The 12924-nt window shown below is 36.4% G+C and overlaps 3 protein-coding genes across 4 annotated transcripts; 2 read left to right on the forward strand and 1 right to left on the reverse strand.

The window, feature by feature from the left end:
* The first annotated feature begins 122 nt into the window (after positions 1-122).
* Positions 123-2537, forward strand: LOC116308877 (volume-regulated anion channel subunit LRRC8A-like). Of its 2 annotated transcripts, none has more exons than XM_031719389.2 (2): positions 123-177; positions 1121-2537. In XM_031719389.2, the coding sequence occupies exon 2, from the start codon at positions 1146-1148 to the stop codon at positions 2304-2306; it is 1161 nt and encodes a 386-aa protein (XP_031575249.2). In that variant the 5' UTR covers positions 123-177; positions 1121-1145; the 3' UTR covers positions 2307-2537. The 2 variants fall into 2 exon arrangements, with proteins under 2 accessions (XP_031575249.2, XP_031575248.2); XM_031719388.2 differs by having other exon boundaries at positions 134-177; positions 1081-2537.
* On the reverse strand, positions 2162-5978 carry LOC116308880 (testis-expressed protein 47). Its single transcript, XM_031719393.2, has 10 exons — positions 5877-5978; positions 5665-5737; positions 5465-5568; positions 5282-5346; positions 4930-4972; positions 4447-4545; positions 4032-4091; positions 3861-3924; positions 3269-3364; positions 2162-2671 (listed from the first exon to the last, which is right to left on the reverse strand). The coding sequence occupies exons 1-10, from the start codon at positions 5970-5972 to the stop codon at positions 2625-2627; spliced, it is 747 nt and encodes a 248-aa protein (XP_031575253.2). The 5' UTR covers positions 5973-5978; the 3' UTR covers positions 2162-2624.
* Positions 5979-6044: 66 nt separating this feature from the next.
* LOC116308883 (intraflagellar transport protein 38) lies at positions 6045-12665 on the forward strand. Its single transcript, XM_031719396.2, has 12 exons — positions 6045-6114; positions 6269-6380; positions 6501-6585; positions 7641-7817; positions 8326-8421; positions 8563-8646; positions 9149-9282; positions 9462-9519; positions 9779-9862; positions 10307-10451; positions 11025-11080; positions 11846-12665. The coding sequence occupies exons 1-12, from the start codon at positions 6093-6095 to the stop codon at positions 11996-11998; spliced, it is 1206 nt and encodes a 401-aa protein (XP_031575256.2). The 5' UTR covers positions 6045-6092; the 3' UTR covers positions 11999-12665.
* The last annotated feature ends 259 nt before the right edge of the window (positions 12666-12924 follow it).

Raw genomic sequence — 12924 nt, forward strand, 5'->3', positions numbered from 1 at the left:
TTACTTACCAAAAGCCACAGGGAAAGGGAAGAATATATGCGAGGTCCCGGATGAGAACTTTTTTGAGCAATTCTGCTGACAAGCTATTCTCATAGCAACGGGCTCAGTTTCACTAGTAATATCATTATTTGCACTTCCGGCCTTTTTAAGGTTTCGTTTTCAGCTTCAAACACTAAGGTAAGCAAACATTTGATATTTTAAGCTGTTGATCGCGTATGTCCACAGATACTAATTGACAAGAGAATTTGACCATGGGTTAAGTTTTTCAAATATGTAAAATCGGTGCAAAATATGTTGAAACACGGAAGTAGAACGGTTTTGATTAGAAGTCAATACTATCCAAAAAGGCGAGACTTCGCAAGAGAACAAGTATATTACAAGTATAAAGCGAGCGAGGCTGTGGAATCTTAGGAAGTCTAGTGAAATTTTCGTAAAAGTATCTCATAAGGGAAGATACGTTTTTTATTGGGGGAGCGGGGGAATGGGGGATTCGCAGTAAACGTTTTTAAATACTTGTAGCCCTGCCCCTTAATAAATTCATGTTCTTGCAATTAGTCAACAAGAAAATAGCTTTCATCAAACAAAATAAAAAGGCTTGGCCCTCCACAAAAGTTCAAGTTTTTACTGATAACACCACCCCCACCCCTTTCAAATAAAAAGCATTGGTCCCATCTGCTCCTTGTTAGTAGTGACAAGAATGTTTTCATGGTGGTGGTTGGTGTGTGTCAGGATTTCTTGGCCAGCCATGCACCCATTCCCAGGCTTACCCCCACCTCCACACATTAGGCTGCGTTCATAATGTATGGCAGAGGGGGGGGCGGCAGGTGAAATTTAGGGGGGATCGGGAACATTTTTTACCAGTAAAATGGGGGGTTTTGAAATTTTTTCAGAGAATTGGAGATGCAAAATTTTTAGAAGAAGCTATGACATTGCCGGGGGGGGGGGGGGGACTTCAAGGGGGGTCTTAAGAATTTTTTTGTCATTTACAGATTTCACCTGCCCCCCCTCTGCTATACATTATGAACGCAGCCTTACACCATCCCATCCCTATAGACTTTCATGTCTTATTCTTGACTTCAGTTAAAACAGAAGCCCTAAAAGAAGCTCTATATTTCCAAAGGTGATCTAGAAATAATCTGCCAAAAATGATTGTGACAGATGCTCCCACATTGGATGAAAATCTCAAGAAAGTAACTCCATGGTGGGATGTTGTATCCAAGTATCTCATTGCTGCAATGATGGCCATCGCCTTGTGGAGCATTGCCATACAAGTCACCAAAGACAACTTGATATGTGTCCCTGCTATTGACTGCAGTAAATTAACTGTGCCTAATGGTTCATTGGCTGCAAATGTATCAGGTGCTGCCAAGTTATGCCAGTCACTTAAGCCAAAAAGTTTGAAGAAAAAAGTCTTGGGTAAAATGACTGATAGAAGATTCTATGATTATATTGATTCTGTTTGTTTCCAGAAATTGAGTTGGTTTACAAAGTCCTTTCCTCTAATTCTTTTGGGAGAAACATTGTTCCTTCTGGCTTTTGATATCATGTGGACCAAGTTGCCATTCTCTTTCTCAGTATTAAACCATTTTGTGGCTTTGGCAGATGAAGGTTACAGTTGTTTAGCAACTATTGACAGGATTAAAAGTTATTATAGAAGTTCTGCAAGAATGCAACCATCAATGAATCAAGGTACTAACTTACCAGAAAGGTATATCCCCATTCCAGATGCTGATGCTGATGCTCTCAAATTACTAAACTTGGTTGAGAAAGCTGATTGTTTTAGAAATAAGCATAATGAAGCTTCAAGCAAATTATCTTTATTTCGTGTTTACCTAGGACTAACAATACTTCAGTTTTTAACTTGCATTTCATCTTCAATAGTCAATCTGTGGGATCGTAATTATTTTTTTCAAGGACTTATGACTAATAACAAAGTTGATTTCAAATGTATGATTGACGAGTTTGTCTTCTCCAAGGAGTATGACTATTTTGAATGTTCCCACCCATTGGCGCCCTACTTCCAGGTTGCCTTAATACTATTCTTAATTTTTTTATTTGGTCATCTTGGAATATCTTTCATTGCAATGCCTATAATATGGCATCGTGGAAGGTCTTATAGTTTTCCTGAGAGTAACGAACAAGATAAAAAAATAACTCATAATGATTTTGCTTTTGTTTTCTTTCTTTTAACACAACATGACAAACTGTTTGCTGACAGAGTGTCCTATTTCTTTAAACCTGGAACCAATGCCGACCTTCCAGGAAACATATTTAACTATATGTCTAGAAAAAGTGATTACCAATAAACCTGAACGGCATTAAAGAAATTTTTAATTACTCAGTTGCGAATCCAGGGTTTGGGTATATGCAGAAGAAGCTTTGACTGGCTTCACAAGATCTCACAAAAGTGGAGTTCAATTGAACCTATCAAACCACCCCTGGATCTGCTACTGAAACTGCTATTATGCATATGAAAAAAAATCGAAAGTTGTATAAAATTAGATGCTGTCCAAAAATATATACACAGCTACTTTAAACTTTTGTCATCCAATATTGCCAGCTGCTGAGTTTCAGGGCCACATTACACTGAGGTCATTATATAGTCTTCAAGAGTCAACCTATAGCTAGTTGAGAACTGGAAATAGCTTTGTTTGCATTGGCCAAACTAATTCTAAAATAGAAAGAGAGATAGACCGATATTAGAAATCAATAAATAAATCTGGAATATGAAGTATTCTTAGAGTATAAAGAAAACATTTTGATGTGAAGTTAAATATGTAAATTATGTGAAATGACATGATTGCATCGAGTTACAAATAGACATTTGACGTAGCAGATATTACTTGAGGTGGGAATTAATCCTCAGATACTCATGCAGAGACAATGAGCGATTGTTGGTCTAATGCTGCAGTGTCATATTCAACTTAGATGAACTGAGTGACACATATTGTGCCAAGTTTTTTGTAGGGACTTTAAGATTTCCTAAAGCTTATAGGATGCTTAAGAATAGATTAGTCATTCTTTTAGATACTAATTATAATGAGAGACAATAAAAAGTGAGTGCGCCATGCTGTGTACTCTCATAAAGCATGTGTCCTCTGAATCAATCAGAAAGTGACAGTTACTTGTTATAGATGCATTACAAAGACATGCATGTGTCTAATACATTGTTTGAATGTAACCACAATGTAAATAAAGTGTTGTCAGTCTATATAGACAGTACAACAACAATGTCTTATTAGTTATTATTCAGGTTACAGGTACTTACCACTTTCTAATACAACATTTAATGGTTTGGTGTATCTCTTCAGGTATTCTGATGGGGAGCTGAGTTCTTTTGAATTGATAAGATATTCTAGCAAATCTAAGGACAGATCAAAATGAAAAATTCATTAATTCCCTTGTTTACATGTCTTTATGCACCATTCAGCATTTGGCATTTTACAATAGAGACCTTACGTACACATGAGGATGGAAAGACCATAACAACGACACTAGGATGATGACTGACAACATAGTTTAATGTTGTACATGCAACTGACAATTACTGAATGGATGATCTAGTTAGAATGTTCCTGTGACAAGGTGGTTAAGGTGGGTGGGTATCATATAAGACAGTCTACAGTATGTCGGCACCTGCAGGAATGTGGTAATTTGTAGGTGGGTATCCTATAATACAGTAGTATACTGTGGACACCTGTGGCAAGGTGGTAGGTGGGTTGGTAGTATCCTATAAGACAGCCTACATGGGGCACCTGCGGCAACATGGTACATGGTAGGGTAGCCTATAAGACAGTGTACAGGAGGCACCTATGACAATATTAATTCACAATACAGGTAATAACATAATGGTTACATACCTTGTCTAACAAGGAGTTCAGGTACTTTTTCTGGAAGTTGGTCCATTGTCTTACTTAAACTTAACTGGAATAATGCCAAGCAAAGTATTAACATGAAGCTGCATCAATATTATTTGAAGAGTTTAATTCAAAGCTAAGAGGAGTTTTGAGACTTCAAACTAAATAATATACCTTTGGAAGCTTTCCCAGATATTCACCAAGTTTTAATAATAGATTGAGTGCTTCCATAACCTAAATGAAGAATTGACAAGATGAAGAGATATAATTATCCACAAATAGGGTTACTACGTAGGATGCAAAAAGCACCAGTGAACTATATTTCTAGCAAGGATGGTAACACCAAGGATAACAGCTCATGCATGAGAAAATAGTTGTTTGAGGGGTGATTTATCCAGCTGGCAAGTCAATCCTTTAAGGTCCCTAGTAGAAGGAAAAGATGACATTCTCTTATGTACAACATGCACACATTAATTATTGCACATCTAATACCGCTCAGATATGTCACTATTCTTTATAGCATGATATGCCCATAACCAGGGGTTTTTTTGCAGTTTCAGATTTGCACTATTGTCTTGAAGTCACTCACGGCAACATCGATGGATTCATTTGTCGTATACTCTTGCATTCTTGCAGCTGATTGGTTGATACACCTAAAGCTCCATTGAGTGAATAGTCTGTTTTGAAGCTGATGAGGATTCAGTTAAGGAATGGGAAAGGTGAACCAGTAAACAAAAAAATATATATAAGCACCCCTGCCCCCTCTGGTGACTGGTCACTGATTGCCACTGCATCAATAGGTTCTAGAAGGAGGGATTAAGATCTTGAATCACACACTATTCATTAATTTTTTTCATGTTTTTTCCCGAAAATCATATTAAAGCAAAATCCCACATCTCCAACATTGAATACTGCAATTCTTGAGTCCTAGCTAATGCCAGTATCCCAAATTACATAAGATTTTTTTGTAGTTTCCTGGATCTCGTGCTATATCTTATCCGTTTCCCAGCTCCCGTGGATATCCTTCTTGGCTCTAGCTTCAATACACCCTTGCTGTTTTTCCAAAGGATACATCACCAGAATAGACAAGAATCCTGGAATTATGCATCATTCCTCTAAATATAAGCATTAAAAACCATTATTGACAAATAAACAATAAATTGAATAATGGAACAAAATTAAGAGGGATGAGAAAGAAATATATCGTTTAGTTCCAGAAGTTATCTATTCATACTGGCAGGGTTTTGAAATTTCCAATATATGTGAAAAAAAGTCTGAGGAAGATGTATCCCAATTGTTTTATTGAGGAAATTATAGCAATTATGAAGATCAACTGAAAATCCCACTCAGCATTGAGTGGGAAATTATATGTATATGGGAATGATATCTTCTGGTACTATATACACTATATTTAACCAATTTACCCAATGCTCTGTTCTTCCTCTTCTGCTAAATCATTAATAACTTCCTGGAGAACATTAGCTGAAGACTAAAAGAAAACGAAAAAGACATAAAAAATCCATAAAATTTCAAACAAAACAAAAAATTCAATCTTTCTAAAGTAACTCTTATATCATGGGAAGTTTGTATTTTTATGCAGCACTTACTTCAAGTACATGGACAATATGGACTGGATAGATTAAAAGTAAACCAGAAACGGCTTCGCCATGGATCTGAGCTTGAGAGTTTTTGAACAGTTTTTCATAATGAGCTGTAAAAATTAATGTTAAATAAGTTTTCTGCTGCAAATTTTCAACAAGTCGTAGGCTCATAGGGTACGCCAAAAATTTAGAGAACACATAGTTACCTCCTACTTCTCTTCTATCTGCAACATCTTGTCGTATTTTCGATATGTAAACCAAACGATGTACAAGTTGTTTCTAAACAACAACAACAAAACGCAACAAAATTAACTTTTTAGCCAGTTTTATAAAAAAAACTAATAAGTGTTTAAAGTAAAGCAAAAATGCCAGTTCGAAAGCATATCAAATACAGAGTGATATAGGGAATATAATTTACCTTATTTTGCGCTCTATTCTTCTCAAATATCAAATCTAGAAGCGATAATCTTCCAGTTTCATATACAGAATCTTCTCCTCCTGGAGTGGCAGCCATTTTGGATCAACGTTGCTATGACAACCACCAACAACAATAAACCAGCGGTTCATAGCATTGATTATGCGCAATGTTATTTTCTCAAATACTTTCAAGTGAAAGAAAAAATAACATTTCAAAATGTCGTACCGCGATTTACGAAGTAAGAGAGCGAATTTCTCTACTTTTTTTCTCATTAAGGAGGCTTTGAAGTGTTCTTGAATAATCAAGCTACGTTTATGATACGATTTTGATTCCACTCTGATGAAGTTTTGGTTGATTTTTGACGTGTTTCTTTTTATGTGTTTCGTCCTCAGATTTCACTGAAATGATGCGTTCTCTTGGATACCCAAGACTTATTTCGATGGAGAATTTTCGTTCCCCGAATTTTCCTCTAGTGGCAGAAGTTTTGATATGGCTCGTAAAAAGGTATCATGGTTAAAATATTTGATATTTAAGCGTCGTTACTCCTTGGTAGTGTCTACATAATATAACAAACACGTCTAAATAGGTTTCTTTAAATCTAAAATAGTAATTTTATTCGTTCAGGTACGATCCAAATGCAGAGCTACCGATGGACGTGGATACTGAGCAAGACAGAGTGCTGTTTATTAAGGCTGTTGCACAGTTCATGGTAATCATTGTCATCATATGTCAGTATTGTTATCACCATGATCACCACTACCATCACCATCATCATCATCATCAACACCATCTCACCAACACCATCTCATTATCATCTCCATTATCATCATTACTACCAAAATCATTATCATGATCATACATTAACACCATCATCACCATATCATCAACAACGCCATCTTGTCATCATCTCCATTATCATCATCACTACTATGATCATGATCATTATCATGCATCATCGTGATTATGATCATCAACATTATAATCTACCACTACATCATCACTATTGCTACCATTATTGGTGTCAACATAATCATGAACCTCACCATCTCATCATCATCATCATCACCATTTTCAATGTCATCGCCATTATCATCATCAATATTATCAACATCAAAATCATCCATCGTCATTATCATTAGTATCAGTGTTAGAGTAGGTTTTAGACAAAAAATATTTTGAAGAGTCACCACACATGAGAAATCTATGGGGTCGATAAAATGATGAAGAAATCACCAAGAGGGAAAGGCTAGGGGGCTTTAGATCCTCCCTTTCTGCTAACATCATCTAATTTTCAAGCCTAACCCCCTCTATTGCCCTCTACCCACTATCCTTTCCACTGCAACAGTAGTCTGTATCAAGAGAGCATAAATAAGAGAGGGAAACCTCTTAGTAACGCGCATGGCATGTAAATTATCGGTTGGGCTATTTTTAGCAACTGGTTACAGTTTAAATTTCACTTTACCCTACTCCTGCATCATCAACTTGCGCACCTGTGCTCTTTCCGTTTTGTTTTTAGTGATCAAAACAATAAGCAGAAAGAGCGAATGCATGCAAGTTGATGACGCACAGGAGTAGGGTAAGGTGAAATTTATACTGCATCGGGTTACTAAAAATAGCCCAACTGGGAATTTACATGGCATGCACATTACTAAGAAGTTTACCTCTCTTATTTATGCTCTCTTGTTTGTTTGGAATAAGAAACCTTACCCAAAAATATGGACCAAAAATAAAAGATCCTCAGCAATAGTCTTGATTGTATTCCAGGCAACTAAAGCACACATTAAGCTGAACACCAAGAAGCTTTATGGTGCAGATGGGTATGCTGCGAAGGAACTACTCAAGGTGACGTCAGTACTTTACAACGCAATGAAAACCAACCAATCTGAAGAGGACGCAGAGTCTGCTAATGTTACTTCCTTGACTTTTGATATATCATCAAGGGTAAGCCAGATGGTATCAATATAATTTAATATTTTTATTGCGCAGGTTCAATTGGGAGATGAGCACATATGCATTACAAACATTATATTACTGGTTTACAATATGTGATGAAATCTAATCTAATTTAAATAATAATAGTCAAATTTCTGGTTTCTAATGTATAAAATAATATTATAATGTCATTAGTAGTTGCATTCAGCCCTCACCTTTGTGCACAGTCTTGGGTTTGATTCCTGGTCTTAGGTATATCTCATGTACAGTAGAGTTTCTATGTCTTGCTGTAGATTCAACAGTTTTTCTCTGTGTTTTTCTCTTTTAACAGAAGTAGCTAAATTCCTTGAACTAGATCTGTAGATTATCCATGCCCTGACTTTGATCAGCCCAGAGGTTAATGCAGGGTTCAGTAAATGCACTTTTTCTTTAAAATTTAATGATTGGATTTCATGCTTAATTTTCACTTTTTTTGGATATGTCATGGTAATAATGGATTTCTCTGATTTCTAAACAGATTAATGACTTAAAGGCATCACGTCAGCTTGCTTCAGAGATCACATCAAGAGGAGCTGCCCTCTATGATTTACTTGGACAAGAAGTTGAACTAAGGGTGTGTACTAAACTGATATCACATTTGTGTAATTCTATGGCATAAGTTAAATATTAAATAAATATCCATCGAATAAATAAATATCTCTTTTTCTATCCAGGGAAAGCTGTTGATGAGTTGTTTTCTTTTTTGTATTTTTAGGAACTGAGAACACGAGCAATAGCTAAACCACTTGAAGTCAATGAATTGGAGAATGGTATTAAGAAGAGTATGCTACGAGTTCAGGTTTGTCCATACATCAGCAATGTGTACACGTAGTTCCAGAAATCATCCATACCCTCCCCACAGAGGAATTTGGAATTTCTGAAGAGTAGGGGGGTCAGAGAAAAGAACAAAAATTACAGAGTTTGTATGGAGGAAAATTGGAATTTCTGCAGGTAGGGGGGGGGGTGCCTTAAAAATTCCTCTGTGAGGGCGGTATGGATAAGTTTTGGAACTGCACAATGTAATTTATTTAATAATGCTTGAAGAGGAAATAAATTCCCAAGGGGATGAAAAAAGGGCTGAAAAGTCTTGAAAAATAACATGACTGACAAGCTGGGAATAGTAATTTATCATATGACCTTGACGTCCCTGCTCGCTGCTGCTCGGTCCGTACGACATGACCTCGAGCCAAATATTTTCCCGTACGGCCCTCCCACTCAGTCAATAAGTACATTAGTATGAGTACAGAGATTTTTTAACCAATTTTCCTGAGAATAATATATTTGTTTTGATAATATACTAGGAAGAAATCAAGAAAACTACTCAGATGCTAAACAACATTGCATCAGACGAAGCAAATTTGGAAACAAAGATTGAAAAGAAGAAACAAGAGTTAGAGAGGAACCAGAAAAGATTACGAAGCTTGGAAAGTGTCAGGTGTGTCAAGAGTACTTTTTTGTTGTTGTTTTCATTTTTTGGGGTAAAACATGGTAAATCTGAACTTAACCATTATGTAGTGTAATAAATATTACACAATATACAAAATATAGTTATGTCTTTACAGTGATATTTACTATATAATACTTTAATAACCCATATGTAACAATCATTTATAGGCCAGCATTTATGGATGAATATGAAAAACTGGAAGAAGACCTCAAGAAAGTATATGAGGTAATGTGACTAAACTTGCAGTTCCAAGGACCTATCTCTCACTGTAGACATATTGACTAGAACAATAGATTTCCACTCGCATTCAAGGAAACCCATTGAAGTGCTTCAGCATGACATTGGTTTTTGTTCTCATGGGTAGAATCAGGACACAGTGTGATCAAGATCTATATATATCATTATATACTATTACTCCTTCTAATCGACTGATGGATTACTATAAGTTGCGACATATAGTAATGTTGGTGCTTATTTTCATCAGACTTACATGGAGAAACACAGAAACCTATCGTATTTAGAGCAGTTACTGGATGATGTCAACAGAGCAGAGCAAGACAAATTTGAGGTATTCATTTCTGTATTTTCTTTACCTAGTCCTAGAAAACATGTGAATTTGTGACAGGGCGCATCCTTCTGAAAGATGATGTATTAAATCTTTAAACCACAGGGTTCCCATTTAATGTGTTTTTGCTTCCTTCCAAAGAAAAGTTTTGGTGAAAACCGTACCATATTCTCAGTGCCTACAATGCACATGAATATATATGATATGGAATATGCGAAAAAATGGATGCTGTGCAGTATATCATGCCTACCATTGGGTGGGCGGGTCACGCACAATCTTGAGGTCTTTGGAATGAATGTGTGCAAAGACAGGATTGGCTTTAATCTATGATGCAAAGGATTGTGGGATATCTATTATGTTCATTTCATGTTTTATTTTCGGCACTGTGGGTTGCCTGTGGTGCTATTTGATATCAGCAGAAGTATGACGTTTTGGTTGAATTTTTAGGAGACAGAAGCCAAGACACTACAAGATCGACTCCAAGAAGAAGACAGAAGAATCTCTACCAGAAATGAATTGGGAGGTGATATCGACGAGGATGAAGAAGAGATGGTCCTGGAGGCTGGAAACAAACAAATGCCTGCTAGGCCTGGTGAGATATTGGACATAAACTTTAAAAATATAATGGTCAAACACAGAGCATCCAGTCGAGGCTGCAAGGTAGTTTCATGGGATTATTCACATTTGAACATTGTAGCCTTGATTCAATGCTTTGTATTAGACCAGTTAAAAGTGGGGTATGAAAGAAAATAAGGGAAGTGGTCATAAATTGGCAGGAGGAGAGAAGAAAAGATGGACAAAGAGGTACTAACTTGTTTATCATCCCCATTTAAGACCCTGGGGGTTGACTCCAGGGTAAAAGTATCAGGGTATTCTTATCATATCTTAAGGGTAAAAATTAGCGATTTAGTATCTTATTAGGGTGTAAAAATTGAGATTTAGAATTTCAGGCATATCTTGGTATATTTTAGGATATCATTTCAGGGGGAACCAACCACCATCTTTTTAAAGAAATCCTGGTATCTTTAAGGGGTATTTTTGACATTTTAATACGAGCATACCTGATTACCCGTCAGTCTTACCCGAGTCCTCCCCCTGGGTTTCAGACCATGACTTGTGTCCTTTTCTTAAAGAATATAATTAAAGTCATAATTATTTATTCTAGGGGAGGGACCTCGTGTATTTGGAGGAATGAATGCTGCAGGCATAGAATCAGATGAGGTAAGAACAAAAGAACTGTGGCCTGTCTTTAGGGCCAGCTTGGTTGTAAGGTGGAAAGATGACAGTGTGGGTTAAAAAATGTCCTTTTTTTTCACGAGGGTAACACTTAATTGCCAGTGGCTAACAAACCTGTGGCCCTCAGAGGGTGTCAGAGGGATACAGAGAAATACAGAGGGATACACTGGTACTATAGAAATGAGTCAAGTGGCAATACAGAGCCCATAAATTTGTACCATGTGATGATATTTTTCTGTATCTCATGATCATTTTTGAATGAAATTTATGGCCAGGAACAATGATGTGATACGAAAAAGGAATAAATAAAGAAAAAACAACACACCAATCAAAAGAGAATTCCAAACTGATGCTTTAGCACTCTAGTAACTTCCTTAGTATAAACATAACTTAGTTTAGAATATGCTATAAATCACATTCAATAGACCTCTTAGCTCTGACGTAATGTTTTCCCATTTCAGACCACGTGTCATTCCCTTGAGAATAATATTCTTTGTTTGAGCTGTATCCATATTCATGTGTCTTCTCATGAGCAACCGAGCGCAAACCTTAAACAAAGAAATGACACTCTAGGGAATGACGTGGTCTGAAATGGAAAAACACTACGTCAGAGCCGATGAGGTCTATTGTTGGGGTTCATTGTTGGAGTGTCTTCTGTAGTTGTACCATGAAACCCCCCTAAATGGAAGAGTATTGAATCCTAGCTATGAATGCTTTTTACAATTAAATTGAAACTTCATTTTTACGCAGGATGAGAGTGGTTCACTTTCTTCAGGGGACAGCGAGATTGGTGTTGATGAAGATGACGATGATCTACTTGATGACGATGAAATAGGCAATGATAATGAAGAGGAAGGGGGTGAATCACAAGGCAGTTTAAACGACAGTGATAACGACTTCTAGGCAATCCAAATTTGTTACATAAAATTTCTATCTGTATATATGATGTATTATATCTTGTAGATGTGTTAGTGACCTGGCCGTTGCCTTGGCAATAACGCTTTGTGAAACCACAAAATCCTCTCTTTGGCCAGTCAAGGAATTTCTAGCATGGCTTGAAATGAAACGATTTTTAATAGCAGTTGTACTGTATCAAACAATAACTCGTTTCTACGCTTCGCGTATCCACGAGTTACAAAGCATAGTTTAGTAAAAATACTTTGAAATACTTTGACGTTGTTGTTGGATTGATCAAAATCTTTCCAAATTATTGTCAAAATGTCCAGTACTAGCACAGCGACCTAAACAGAAAAGTGTGACTGCTCTGGTGGGAAACTGAACTGATTACGTTATTTAATGTATGTTATGCAGATGAAGAGCCACCTATGTGGATATGCTGTAATAAAGCCGTTATTATTATTATTATTAAAACTTCTAATATTAAGTTTATGATTTAGACAATGGCCTATACTAAAATCATTGTATTCTTCATATGTATGTCATGACATCACCACTATATTGATGGGATCGAACTAAAGTTTTTTTCGTAAATTGTCTCACTTTCCGACTGGTTAGGAGCTGTAGCAAATAAGAAGACATTTTATGTCAATAAAATTATGAATCACTCGCACACAGCGCCAGTGTGAGCTTGAAACCATTTTTCTTTCAAACTTCATGTTTTTTCTCTGGTAATAACTCTGTATATCCTCTTTTTTCTTACCACGATATGACTTCAACAGTTGGCCAAAATTAGCTATTTACTCACTCGCCTATGCCCCGTAGCACATTACGTTTTGCCTAACTGTTGATGTCATATTGAGGTAAATACACTAAGAAGACCTATCATTTGAAACCATTTTTATTAAATTTGTTTTAAAATTTCTCATTCA

Source organism: Actinia tenebrosa, unplaced genomic scaffold, assembly GCF_029948245.1.
Source record: "Actinia tenebrosa isolate PJP-AT-01 unplaced genomic scaffold, QUT_ActTen_1.0 PGA_scaffold17__23_contigs__length_9995812, whole genome shotgun sequence".
Lineage (NCBI taxonomy): Eukaryota > Metazoa > Cnidaria > Anthozoa > Actiniaria > Actiniidae > Actinia > Actinia tenebrosa.

Excerpts from the sequence above, each read along its gene's own strand:
- LOC116308880 (XM_031719393.2), bottom strand. The coding sequence starts at position 5,972 with ATGGCTGCCACTCCAGGAGGAGAAGATTCTGTATATGAAACTGGAAGA. Across the intron at positions 4,092-4,446 it reads ATGAATCCATCGATGTTGCC|GTTATGGAAGCACTCAATCT; the intron begins GTGAGTGACTTC and ends TTCTTCATTTAG. Across the intron at positions 3,365-3,860 it reads TGAACTCCTTGTTAGACAAG|ATTTGCTAGAATATCTTATC; the intron begins GTATGTAACCAT and ends ATCTGTCCTTAG.
- LOC116308877 (XM_031719389.2), top strand. The coding sequence starts at position 1,146 with ATGATTGTGACAGATGCTCCCACATTGGATGAAAATCTCAAGAAAGTA.
- LOC116308883 (XM_031719396.2), top strand. The coding sequence starts at position 6,093 with ATGTCGTACCGCGATTTACGAA. Across the intron at positions 7,818-8,325 it reads CTTTTGATATATCATCAAGG|ATTAATGACTTAAAGGCATC; the intron begins GTAAGCCAGATG and ends ATTTCTAAACAG. Across the intron at positions 11,081-11,845 it reads CAGGCATAGAATCAGATGAG|GATGAGAGTGGTTCACTTTC; the intron begins GTAAGAACAAAA and ends ATTTTTACGCAG.